The 12,691-nt window shown below is 44.4% G+C and overlaps 1 protein-coding gene across 5 annotated transcripts in view; it reads left to right on the top strand.

Moving 5' to 3' along the window:
* Positions 1–12,691, top strand: part of slc1a9 (solute carrier family 1 member 9) — a 45,777-nt gene that overhangs the window by 9,409 nt on the left and 23,677 nt on the right. For 3 of the 5 annotated variants that reach the window (XM_085783539.1, XM_085783541.1, XM_085783540.1), the window contains one exon: positions 1,781–1,834. Coding sequence is in view for 1 of the 5 variants with exons in the window: in XM_085783536.1 (XP_085639662.1) it covers positions 12,408–12,429 (22 nt within the window). In the remaining 4 variants the exon portion in view is untranslated. Of the gene's footprint in view, positions 1–1,780; positions 1,835–7,665; positions 7,881–11,938; positions 12,430–12,691 lie in introns of those variants that run through there. The other 2 variants (XM_085783537.1, XM_085783536.1) reach the window with 2 other exon arrangements.

Here is a 12,691-nt window from a genome sequence, read left to right as displayed (position 1 = left end):
TCCAACTTTACGCGTCTTCGAGAGCAGATGTGTACGAGACTTGTTTCCAACACAAAGGCGCACATTATTTAATTGTTAGGCAAGTTTTTAATGCGCAAACGTATCCAAAAAAGTCATATTTCCTCGCTAGCTATTGATATATCCAGTTGTGTGACTTCACATGTGCGTGACTGAGATTCTTTACCTTTACCTCCCCCTCGTTTTCTTTTTTTTTTCTCATCCCCGCCCCACACTTCACAAGAAAGCAATTTGATGAATTACCAGCAGTGTGTTGTTGACACAGGTCCAAGACATGAGAGTTCATTCTGGGTTGGTAACGGTGCAAATTATTACAAACAAGCTGTGTAGTGAAGCTGGGTGTTGCGATTCGTCAGGGCTCCCATGTCTGCAAGTGCAAAGGGTGCTGCAACATAATCCCATTTGGCACAATCAAACGGGAGGATGTCGCCTCATGTTTTAAAATCCGAGTCTGTTTTCGGATTGCTTCCTGTTTGCTTGTGCCAGATATATTTGTGCGTGTGCTCACTTTCTGGCTATTTGGCGGCAGATACGTGTGGTTAGCTCAAGGGCACTTTGACAGGATAGTTTGGGTTTTGATGTCCTCATCGGTGGTTATCAAGACCTACTTTTAAGCGTTGTAGACACAGAACAGCACATGCAAAGAAAAAGTCTCTACAGAATGAAAAACATTCAGAACATGTTTCAAAATATATCCTAAAAATACTTCATAAGATACTCTATACGCTGGCAGATTGCTTGAAAATCTGGGTCAACTTTTCTTTAAAATGTATTGTGCACTATATTTTTAATTCAACACATGCGTCTCAACAGGGGCGTAACTGCTGATTTCAGGGCCCGGGGCAATGTTGAGCACGGTGTCCCCCTAAATCCCACCCATCATCATCACCCCAACCAGCTATTATTTATAAACACTTCATATGATAATAACCTCGGATGTGAAATTTCAAGGGATAACTCTTGCGTAACACTGGCGGGATGCCAATGTTTTATGCAAATATTCATCGCACTTAACCCACACAGTCACTGTCCCACTGCGTTCATGTCCCGGCTTATCTTGGATGTCAGAAGTGACATATTTATTATTGAGGAAACTGAAAACTAATGCGTGCAAGGATATCTTTTGGCACTGCATTCTTACACACATTTTTGTCATAGTCCTGCTTTGGCTCGTTTCCCGCGGTTGTTTATTTTCATGGGAATTATGAAGTGCCAAGTCAGTTTGTCAAGTTAGTTTATGGACATCCTCGTTTACTCTAGTTTTATGTTACAACGATAAGAGGCTGTAGTACATCAAAAACAAAAAAAACAAAAAAAATTAACTTTTTGTTGGATTCAAAAAATGTTAACTTTAAGCTTTCCTGCAGCAAGGGAAGTAAACAAAGCCGGGATAATTAATGCTTTACACACCCTCTGTCTGTACAAACACAGTGTGGGAACTGTTACTCCAACCTCTGATGCAATAATAGGAGATTGCTGTACTGCAGAAAGGTGAGGCAAAGACAGGTAACAGAGGACGACACTGCAGAAAGATAATGACACAAAACATTAGACTTAGACTTAGACTTAGCTTGAAATGTTGGTGATCAGCACAGTCTGAAGGCTGAAAATGAACTGGACAGAAAGTGAAAGTGAAGGAAGCATGTTTGTGAGAACATCTCTAACAATATTGGGATGAACTCTCAGAGCAGTGTTTTCATTTCCAGTGTGGATAAAGATTCATCATTAATTTGAAATGTTTTATTGTGTGCTTTTATTTCAGAGACAAAGAGACATCACAATGTGTACAAACAACTGGAAACAAGAGGTTGGTATTGTACCATGTCTTAACTTGCCCCGCACCGACAAGGATGTTTTTTTCTTCTTTTTTTTAAACATGAAACCATCAGTGCTCACAGTCATATGCTGATTTCCTATGCGGTTTAATTACAGGAACATGTACACTCAGTTGTTGTTTGTCTGTGTGTTTTTTTTTTAGGTTGGGTGAGTGCAGGCGGTTCACGACGCCTTTTAAGTTGAAAGCGTGGAAACAGGAGCCGGCGACCGGTCCGGCTCTGTCCGCTCACGTTGTCTTTGGGGGAAACTCGGCAAGGAGGAGACACAATGGAGGCCCACGGAGGACACACAAGGCCGACAGACAGTTCAACGGGTCCTCGGAGCAGATAAGTGGTCCCCATACAGGCCAGACTGAGGGTTCACCGCTATTGACCCACGAGAAAGGCGCATCCACTGAGCCTCCCCACCTTGAATGGCCTTGTTGAAAAGGGAGAGCCATAAATTGGCGGATGAGCAGAGAGGGGAGACTCTGCCTCCCCCTCCTCCCTCCCGCCTCTATCTCTCTCTCTCGCTCTCTCACATGCTATCTCTTTCTTTCCTTTACCAAGTCGTGGTTTCCATCTCACCAAACCCCTTTCCCCCTGAATGTTTAAAAAGATGAAAGGATAAGGAAAAGAATGGAGACAAAAGAGGGGAGGGTTGTGTTACAACCCTGCCCCTGAGAGACTGCTCATGAAAGAGTTTGGGGATGGGACAGATAGGGACCGGGGAGAGGAGACACAGAAAGAGAAGGGGGGATCATGAAAAGAGGTTTTTCAAACTCCAAGCCGCTAAAACGGGTCACTTCTGTATAGAGAGGCAGACTAAAGTGCAGTCTTCACTCAGGGACGGAGACATTTAACACTGTCAATACCCTCAGATGGAAGGGAGCGTTCATTTACGTGCCCTCGTTGACTGATTGCGCAAACACACACACACACACACATATATATACACTCGCTGTCTTTCCCATTCCGCCCCGTCTCTCCCGACCGTGCCCTCCTCACAGTAGCTGCACTAATCTTCTGCCAGATTTACCATTAACTTGCCCAAGACAAACACAGACGCACACACAGACACACACATACACATACTCCCCGGTGTCTTCCTCACGGCATTCCTCCCTCTTGTCAGTCGCTTGAAATCCTCTCAACCCTCCCACCATTCTCTCTATCTCCTTCTTTGTCTGAACTTGCCCTGCATGCACTTAGATATTTCCGCCCCAGGGTGCATCAGTGAGAGTTCAAGTGAGAGAGAGAGAGAGAGAGAGAGAGAGAGAGGCAGCAGGAGAAAGTTGTTGGCTAAGTGCGGACATGAGTGACGGTCAAATAAAGATGACGATTGAGAGGGCAGGGATGTGCAAACGTCGTTGTCTTAGGCTGTTGCCCTTTCACTCACTCACACACCCAAACACACACACACGTTTACATTCAGACCTTCACAAGTAGCTGCAGCCACTTTCATTCAAAGAACAAGTTTTCCTTGAGACTGTCACAATAACATGTCACATTAAAGGATTTTCTTAATCCACAAGTCACCAAGAGCCTTTAGAGATAAGTCCCAATAACGGCAGGAATCAAACTCAGTAGTTTCTTTTTTTTTTCCCAAACGGGGATCGGCTTTTCAGCAAACACCGTTTTTGTGGCCTAAACAGATTTTCAGGACTATTGTTAAAGGGATAGTTCAACATTTTGGCAAATTGGCCCATTGCCATAATTGCTATAGTCATAGCAGTAGGTTCGTTACCTTTAATTGTCGGTGCAAGCTATTTTTAGAACGGCGGAGCAGAGCCGTGAGCTGCTCCGAGCTACGCTACGGAGGCTAATGGGATTTCTTGCTTTCCCTCATCAAACTCATCAAATACACAATCCAACAACTCCAAAACGCTCTGGTGGACAAGTTGTGACCTGCACATTCACCACGCTATGAGATAATAACAGAGTTGTTTTAGAGGTAAATTCATGCAAAACCGCTGATGCGCGTTCTCGTCGGGGGCAGTTTTTCAGCAAGCAGTCTCTGCATTTACCTCGAAAACGACTCTGTCTCGTAACGTTCTGTTATTATCTCATAGCGTGGTGAATGTGCAGGTCACAACTTGTCCACCAGAGCGTTTTGGAGTTGTTGGATTGTGTATTTGATGAGTCTGATGAGGGAAACCAAGAAATCTCATTAGCCTCCGTAGCGTAGCTCTGAGCAGCTCGCGGCTTGCACCGACAATTAAAGGTAACGAACCTACTCCTAAAACTATAGGGATTATGGCAATGGGCCAATTTGCCAAAATGTTGAACTATCCCTTTAAAGCCCCATAAAAGCAAAAACAGGTCTGTTTTTATGGTACCTTTCTGCTTTCTACAGGAGGAAAACCTCTGGCACCATCACACACACACTCGGTCATAAGTCTGACATCGTTTTCACCGGGATAATTTAACTGTTTTGAATCCTGACCTCCTCAGTGATGCTCATATTTCAATCAGGAAAACAAAACACACACACACACTGAGGTGTTTTTCTCAGTTTCCAGATGTCACCGTTACGAGTCCGACCTCTGATTGAATCTTTCCCTCCGCCAGACATCGGCTCGGACATCCTCCGTCAGCTGAAACGCAGATCTGAGACGTAATTGGACGGTGGCTATTACGGCAATTACTAGAAAATAGCTGAGCCGAGCCGTCATGGCCGAGGCCAACAGAGCGCCTCAGTGCGACCGAGTCAAACACACTGGGACCCCCCCGACGTCCCCAGCGGTGAACAATCCTTCATCAGCTCTTCCTCCGTCTTTGCAACACTTTGAATCTCTCCATCTCTGTCGTTGTCTCTCTCTCTCTCCACCTGATTAGTTTTATGTTTTCATCACTGACCTCACCTCCTGAACTCACTGCACCTCTTCCCCTTCATTCAGCTGCACTACCATGGCCACCACACACACACACACACACACACACATACACACACACACTCTCTCATACAGACACACACTGAGGTGTAGCTGCATATGTTTCCAATTTCAGGCGTAATGGGCTTTTCTCCGCAATCTGACCCAATTAGCCGGAGCCTCCTGGAAATGCCCCAGTCGCCAGCCACGGTGGCAAAGAGGTAAAGGGTCAGAGGTGAGGTCATTCAGCGCAGGGGGTGGGGTGGGGGTGTGTGTGTGTGTGTGTCACCTCCCGTCTTGTCTCAGACATCCGTCCCCCCGGCTGCGAGCTGCTGCTGCTGCTGTCCAACTTCTCCACGGACAGATTTGGCACAGGTGTAGGACTGTGCAGAAGAAAGCAACCCAAGCCTGAAATTAAATTTCACAGCTTACTAAAGGTCAGAGAGTAAGAGTGACAGAGTCTGGAGCCAGACCACACGTAAACACACCAACAACACACATGCTCCCCGAGGAAAGTATGCACACACACACACACACACACACACAGACACACACACACACACACATACACATATACATGCCTGAACCGACACACCACCGCTCTAACAAACAAACAACGCATGCGGCTACAAGTCTTTCCTGCGTGAAACTGAAATTAGTGTGAGGAATGTTCACCTTCAGGAAAATGGTTTTGCGGGTGGGAGGTGGCGGGTGTGTGTGTGTGTGTGTGTGTGTGTGGGGTTGGTTGAGAGCATCGGAGCTGCAAAGCCCTCATTAAGGGGGAACGGAGGACTTGGTTTGGTAATTCTGTTTAATGCTTAATGAGAAACAGGTTGAAGTGGCTGCAGGACGCAGACGGCTGCGGTGTGTCCCCCACCCCTTCCTCCTCCTCCTCCTCCTCCTCCTCCTCCTCCTCCCCCCCCCCCCCGACTCCGACTCCGCTGCCTCCGAGTGTGTCGGTCCGGTCAGATCTTGTGTTATGTCCGAGGTCGATCATCAGCTTATGAAACGGCTTCAGACGCCACCACCACACACACACACACTCTGCCCGTCGCCCGTCTTGTTTACATCGTCTCCATCGTCGCTCCCTCTCCTCTTACAGCACCTCGCTGTCGTCTCTCTACCCGGATCGCCTCTCAATCACCCCCCCTCACCCCCTCACCCCCTCTACCACCACCTCCTCGTCTCCTTATCTGTCCCTCCTCAGTGTCTCCTTACAGGACTCGTCCACCTACAGCGGCTACACTTTCATTCCCTTGTCACAGATTCGTTGCAGTCTGGATGCGCCCAGATTAGACATGCAGCCTAAATAGTGAAAGATCTATTTACAGTTACGTCTTCCTCCTGGACGACTGGATCCACACCTTCCCTCTGCTTCTCTACGCTTTTTGTTTGTTTGTTTTTTTCACACTCGTCGTGCTTCCTCTCTCTCTCTCTGTCTCTCTCTGCTTCGCTCCGGCTCGTCCCCCCTCGCTCCCTCGCTTCTCCCATCGGCCATCTCTGTGTCCCCCTTTCTTTGCCAGGAGAAAAATGTTGCACATTGTAAAGTTTACTCACTGTACAACACCCGGCGGGGTTGGATTTCAGAGGCAGACTTTGTGTTTGAACTGCTCTGGCAATTAGTAGAGGATAGACTTACAGCGCACCTACTGCACAATGGAGGCACCGGCCCAGTTGTACAAACCCCTGTTCCCATCCTGCCCCTCTCCATCTGTCACTCCTCTGGGACTCTGTGTGTGAGTGTGTGACAGTGTGTGTGTGTTTTATAGTATAGTGCTGGACAATAAACTGAATCTATGATAATTTCCCCTTTAATTCCCCTTTATAGCCTTTTTTAAGTAGCAGCAGTTTATAACACACTATGCTGTAGTTTTTTAACAACTTTAACTTTTTCTTATAAACAAGAGGATAAACAAACAAAACAAAACTGTAAAATATTCCTCCCTAGAATAAGTTATGCTTTTTTGTCAAAATATCACTAAAATATTTCTAATCTGCTTAGAAACTCAACATAGTTTGTGTTTTAAACCATTTATCAAACGTTTATGAATGCGAGATAGTAAAAATTATCACATTACTGATATTCCTAATGTCTTACTGACCTAAATATTTCTGTAAATGCGATGTATCCTGTGTAACTAAAATTAGAATAGACTTGGCAACCAACCAGCAAGTTCAATCAACCAATCAGAGGAAGAAGGAGCTCAGAGGCATATAGCTCTGCATCAATAAGTTAATATCAGACACTTAAAATAATGTGTTATTGGTTTAAAGATAGTAAGATGACAGTTTGTGATGCTTAATGAAGTCATATCACCTAGTTGTAGTTTTGCTTGTATCTCAGTGCCGTGCCAGAGTGACGGATCTGACACCAAACCGAGGAATGTTTTCATATTCATGTCTGCAAAGTCACGCTGGTTCATAGTAGAAGAGCGATGCTCATAAATCATAAAGCGTGGAGCTCCGTCACTCACAGCCCCCCCCCTCTCCCTCCACCCCCCACCTGCAGCTCAGCGTCTCTGCCTCCTCAGCTTCTTCATCGGGGGGGTTTTTATTTCCACAGTGATTCTGTGTATTGATTAAGTGTCGTGGTTCATGGAAGAAGCAGAAGCCGGAGCCGGGTGTATGTGCAGTATGTGGCAGCTCCACCCCACCGGCCTCCGTGCACTTTGACTGACACTGATATCTGTCAGAGGATCCCTCGCTGGGAATCTAACCACTGTACACATTTATCCACTCAGTGCAGAGTCATAGCGCCCTCCTGTGGAAGGGAGGGTAACCATTACACCCCCCCATCACCACCAACCTGCAACACCTACAACCAGCCGTCCATATCTGAAATATTTAAACAATAATCGTCTGATCTTCTCTCCACAGTGGTTTTGTTTTCATTGACGACCGAATAGACGACAATGTGATGGATGTGAGCGGGTGAGGGAATGAGGGTGAGAGGGGGGAGGAAAGGGGAGGAAAAGGGAGGGGAGGGGGGGGGGTGGCACACAGAGCACCAAGCTGTTGTATTAATCTGCAAATTTTCTCAGATGACGCAAAGACTGTGACTTTGCCTCCCGTCCCCTCTGCCTCTTCATCTCCACATCCCTCCTCCTCTCCTCTCTCTCGTGCCTCTCCCCCGATGCCTCGCTCTTGTCGGATGGGAGACAGCATCACACAGCAGGTAAAAAAGGACCGCTCTCCTCCTTCTCCTCCTCTTTTAAAAAAAAATGTATTTGTTATTTTTCCCTCCCATTCATTCACTCCATTCATTCACAACTTTCCTCACCTCTCACATTTGTGCGTCATCTCACAGTGGCTTAGTTGTTCATGATTATTATCTTTTGTGTGTTGTGTTTTGTTTTTTTGTGGTTTGGGATGAGCTGCAGGTTAATCTATGATACTTGGTTTTACACTTTCCAAAATCTGCTATGGGATGTGTAACATGAGCGTTGTTTTAGCGGAGCGTCTGCTGTCAGAGAGCGGGATCGCAGAGATGTAAGGAGTTTCTTCAAGGCGTCTGTTGACCAAATGAGAAGATGGATTTACTGTACATAGTTAGAAAAAGAGGGTGGAGGTGGAGGTGGGGGTGGGGGGGCAAAATCCTGCTGGAGCAAGGAGGTGTGTCGACAGATAAAGAAAGAGAAAGAAAGAATAAGAAGGGGAACAAGAGGAGAAAGGGAGAGTTAGTTATAAATAGCAGAGATTTACAAGGGTGAAGAGAGCAGATGTGATAGACAGTCTGTGCTTAAGGAGTTCAAACAACAGATTAATACACTCAGATTATCGTCCGATAGAGAGAGAGGAGGAGGAGGGGGTGGGGACACGTGGACACACACACACACACACACACACACACACACACACACACAGATGCAGACTAAATCACATAGACACATGCAAAACTTGTCATACACACACAAGCTCGAGTGTTTTCTGACACTCACACTTCATGTACATTCAATCTCAAATACTGACAATGCGACACACACACACACACACACACACACACACACACACACACACAGAAACTTTCAGGGAAAGGATCCCTGAAAGTTTCTTGCTGTATCTTCCTTTCATCCATTTTACACTGATTAATTGATTTTTATTGATTAATGGTGCGAAAATTGTTGATTCACATAATATGTCACATAAGATTTCAGTAAAAAACTATACAATTTCCTGGTTCCTACTTGTTATACATACATATACTGTATGTGAACATTTACTGTTATTCTTTGCTTGTGTGATTGCAAATTTTAATTTTGGACAATTGACAATATCACAATCAGCTCCAGGAAGTCAAGATACATAACATAGGCTATATGCAGAGATTATACTTGCACGCTCACAGATTCAGTCTCTGTTTCAAGTTGCAAGATGTTGCCATTAGTATCACTGTTGGAAAATACTCACAGCTTCTCAAATATAAAACAAAATATAAAATGATCAGTGCTTATTGATGTAATTTTTCCAGAATTTAGAAAGAAGCTTCACAAAGTGAGTCATACGATCTGTTTTACTAATGTTATGTGTTAATATAGTGTAGCGTGTTAAATGTGCCAACTGAGGACACACACACACTGACCCATGTGGTCACACCCAACCACTGAGAGTCCACAGCTGATTGACACTGACCTACAGGGTCAACACACATCGTTTTACCCCCCTGCTGTTAAACCACGGGGCAGACACGTGTTCGATGGCAGTTGTGCATATGTTGAGGGAATTAGGTACCGCTCCACTCTGAGCTGTACGGCCACTCAGCAGCAGTGTGTGTGTGTGTGTGTGTGTGTGTGAGAGAGAGAGACGCTGTGCTACATGAAGTGTTTCTGAGCAGTCATGTGTCTGGAATATGTTCATCTGCAGATGTTTATTGAGTGTATTAGCAGTTTGAATGGACAGAGTAACTCCTCATGTAAAAGGGATAAAGCCCTAGCCTATATGTTTTCATTCTGGAAGATTAACAGATTATACATTTTATTAGAAAGCTTATGAATGAGGAAATTCAGAATGAATGTTAGAGATTGCTTGTTGCGAATGAATGTTGCTTTGCTTAAATCATATAGTCGATCAAAAGAAAAAGATGATCATGGTCTGGTTTTGATGAGCGATTAATCATTTAAAGTCGTTTTTCAAGCAGGAATATCAAAGTTGTTTATCTCCCGTGTCTAAAGTATGGATTTACTGCTTGTCTTTATCTTATGTGATGGTAAAGGATCTGAGTGTATGTTTGTACTGTAGTTGGTGTCAGACTGTGCAAGCCTTTATCATTAATGGTGCTGTAAACTATTCTAATACGGTACAATTTGTGTCAGATTCAATGAATTTGTCTGCTGGATGTTTGTCTTGATACACAGGAGACGGGGAAAGTGGGAGGAAGAGTTGGTAAATCTGGCCCATGTTAATGGATATAACTAATTTAAAGGTTACTTTATTGGGACTGATTGGGAGTGCACATAAGAGACGAATGGAGACTTTAGGACGATTGTGAGGAAGGAGAGATGATCAAGGAGCATTTTCAAAAGTTGTACCATGGCCTGGTAATCAGCAAATTCAGCGCTATGACCAAACCCTGCACCCCAATTGACAGGAACATTGGTTAAATTTTGCATATTCGGCTTAATATCTTGCTATTGAGATGGTGTGATGCTATAACAGCAGGAGAGTATCACTAAGGTAATCTGCCTCATAGCTTTGAAACAGTAGCTGTAGCCACGGTTTGCCATCTTATTTGGCTATGTCAACATAGAAGAAGTTTTACAGCCATAGATCTATCTTCATGTTATCTTAGCCACAAACCTCCAGTCCTCTCCTCTGTCACTGTAGTTTGTGTACAGTTGTGTTTCTGTACATGTTTGTCTTATGATATTTTGCTTCACTTCCAATTTCTGTACCATTTAAGATGACCTGGATCTTGTCGTGGCCTTTGCAATGCAGGTTCATGTGGGAGGCGGAGCTTCTGATGCGTTGTATTTGTCCTGCTGTTGAGTTCAAATATCTTGTCTTTTTCTCAGAGGTGCTTGCTCCACATTTAATGCAAAAAAAAGTGGATAAACAACATGATACTACATGCTATATACTTACTTGTGATCCAGACAGTCACGCAGCTATATTGTTATATTTTCATTTTTATTCATTCCTCGCCAGATTTGTGTTTGACACCAGTTTATCATGTAGCGAGTTGTAGTGCTGCAGTGACCATCCTCATCTCCCGCTGTTGTACGAGGGGAGGATGGAGGGGCGGGGTGAGGATTATATCTCGATCCCTTTGCAAAGCTCACACCAAACAATCAACCATTGGAAGTAATCCTCTGAGACACACAGACACCAGCACACTGCTACAAACACACACACACACACACACATGTGGTGCCTGCTCAACAATACATTACAATACACGTTTTTAAACTACACACACACATCTACACATGAATGAAATTTGTTTCATCTCCTCAGTGAGCAGTTTAGTGCATATGAACAACGAACGTCCAACCTCGAGATAAAATTGATGAAGTCTGGTTTTTGGTTGTTTTGATTAAACCATATGGAAAGCACACAGTAAAAGAAGAGAATTGCAGACATTGAACCTGGCTGGATGTTGTCATTTCATAGGGATACTGAGGTTTCTGTAATGACATATTCTCTACAGGAAGCTAAACTGCCTAAAACTACAAAGATATTGCAACAACTAGCTCTTAATTACTTCTTTTTGACCCAGTTGTGATCTGATCAACTGAACAGTCTATGAAATGTGTTTTTTGTCAGGGAACCAAATTAATCAGTAGTAAGTAGGTAAGAAGTAGCTTTCAAGCACCAATTAGGAATATGTGCCATTGCTAAATTGCTAACATTAGCATTAGCAACAGCTGTTTACTTAACCGTATAGAAGAAACGTTCTCCTGCTGCTGTTGTCGTCTGCACTGGTGGAAAGCAGCCACTCCTTTTCTACCTCTGAAGTTAGCGTTAGCATGCTAACCAGTTAGACCCGACCTGGCTGGCTCGGCATTTTCCGATACCGAGGCACTGTAGCATCTAGTCTGTCCTGAAGAAGAAGCACAGATCAGAGAGTGTATTAAATAACAGACAGAAGCTAGAGAAAGAGTGACAGCAGCAACATCTTAGATGTAAATAAGACCAAATGTATTTTTCTGCTTTTGCAATGTCTTGACATTTTGGTTGAATTTATGAAAAATGGCTTTAGATTTGCCTCACTGGGCTGTTTGTTGGTCACTTTTCTGTGTAACCTATTAAGGCTTTATTATTTCTAGTGGCTATAAAGGCTAAGTAGATTCACAAAGACCACATGCAGTCAGTGAAACCATATTCAGATTGTTATGTTGCTTTTTAGTGCAGATGATTTAAAAAAAAGCCAGTGCCAGTTAAGATCAGAGGCAGGCAGATTGGTAGGGATGGGGACTTACAGCTGTACGGGCAACATGCATCTGTCTGATCTCCTGAATTAACATCAGCGATTGGTTAGAGACCTGGTCGGATCATCAATGTGGACATCCATAAGTGGATACTAGGCGAGGGATTGACAATCCAGTGGCCAGACTGAAGTCAGCTGTGTGGCGGTGACTTGTTGTGTCCGGCTCCGATGGTATGCGCACCTCAATCTACAGCAGCTCTGGCTCATTTACAGCAATCAAAACCCGCTCTTCTGGGAGATTAACTCATTCTGTCATCAAGGCCCATCCTCCTGGAAACCATGACGATTAAGAAGATGTGTCGTAAGTACATGGCTGCATGTGGAGACTGATTGTGATGGTTATCACGCACTGCAAAGGGCATCATCACACATCTGATGGACTAGCAGAGTATTTACACTGAGGGACCCCCATGTTTATCCAGTTGCCATTACTCTGACCCTCGCCCTGGGAGACTTTCCATCTTGTCACTACCGTACCAGGGTGGTAGAGGTTGCTTGTTTCTTTTCTCCAAACTGGTCTCGCTTTGAAGTCATCCCACCTTCATCCTTGTGCTTTTTCTCCT

Source organism: Trachurus japonicus, chromosome 8, assembly GCF_045865225.1.
Source record: "Trachurus japonicus isolate A0001 chromosome 8, Traja_1.0".
Classification (NCBI taxonomy): domain Eukaryota; kingdom Metazoa; phylum Chordata; class Actinopteri; order Carangiformes; family Carangidae; genus Trachurus; species Trachurus japonicus.
The sequence above is the reverse complement of the archived record's forward strand: the minus strand, read 5'-3'. Positions and strand labels throughout refer to the sequence as shown.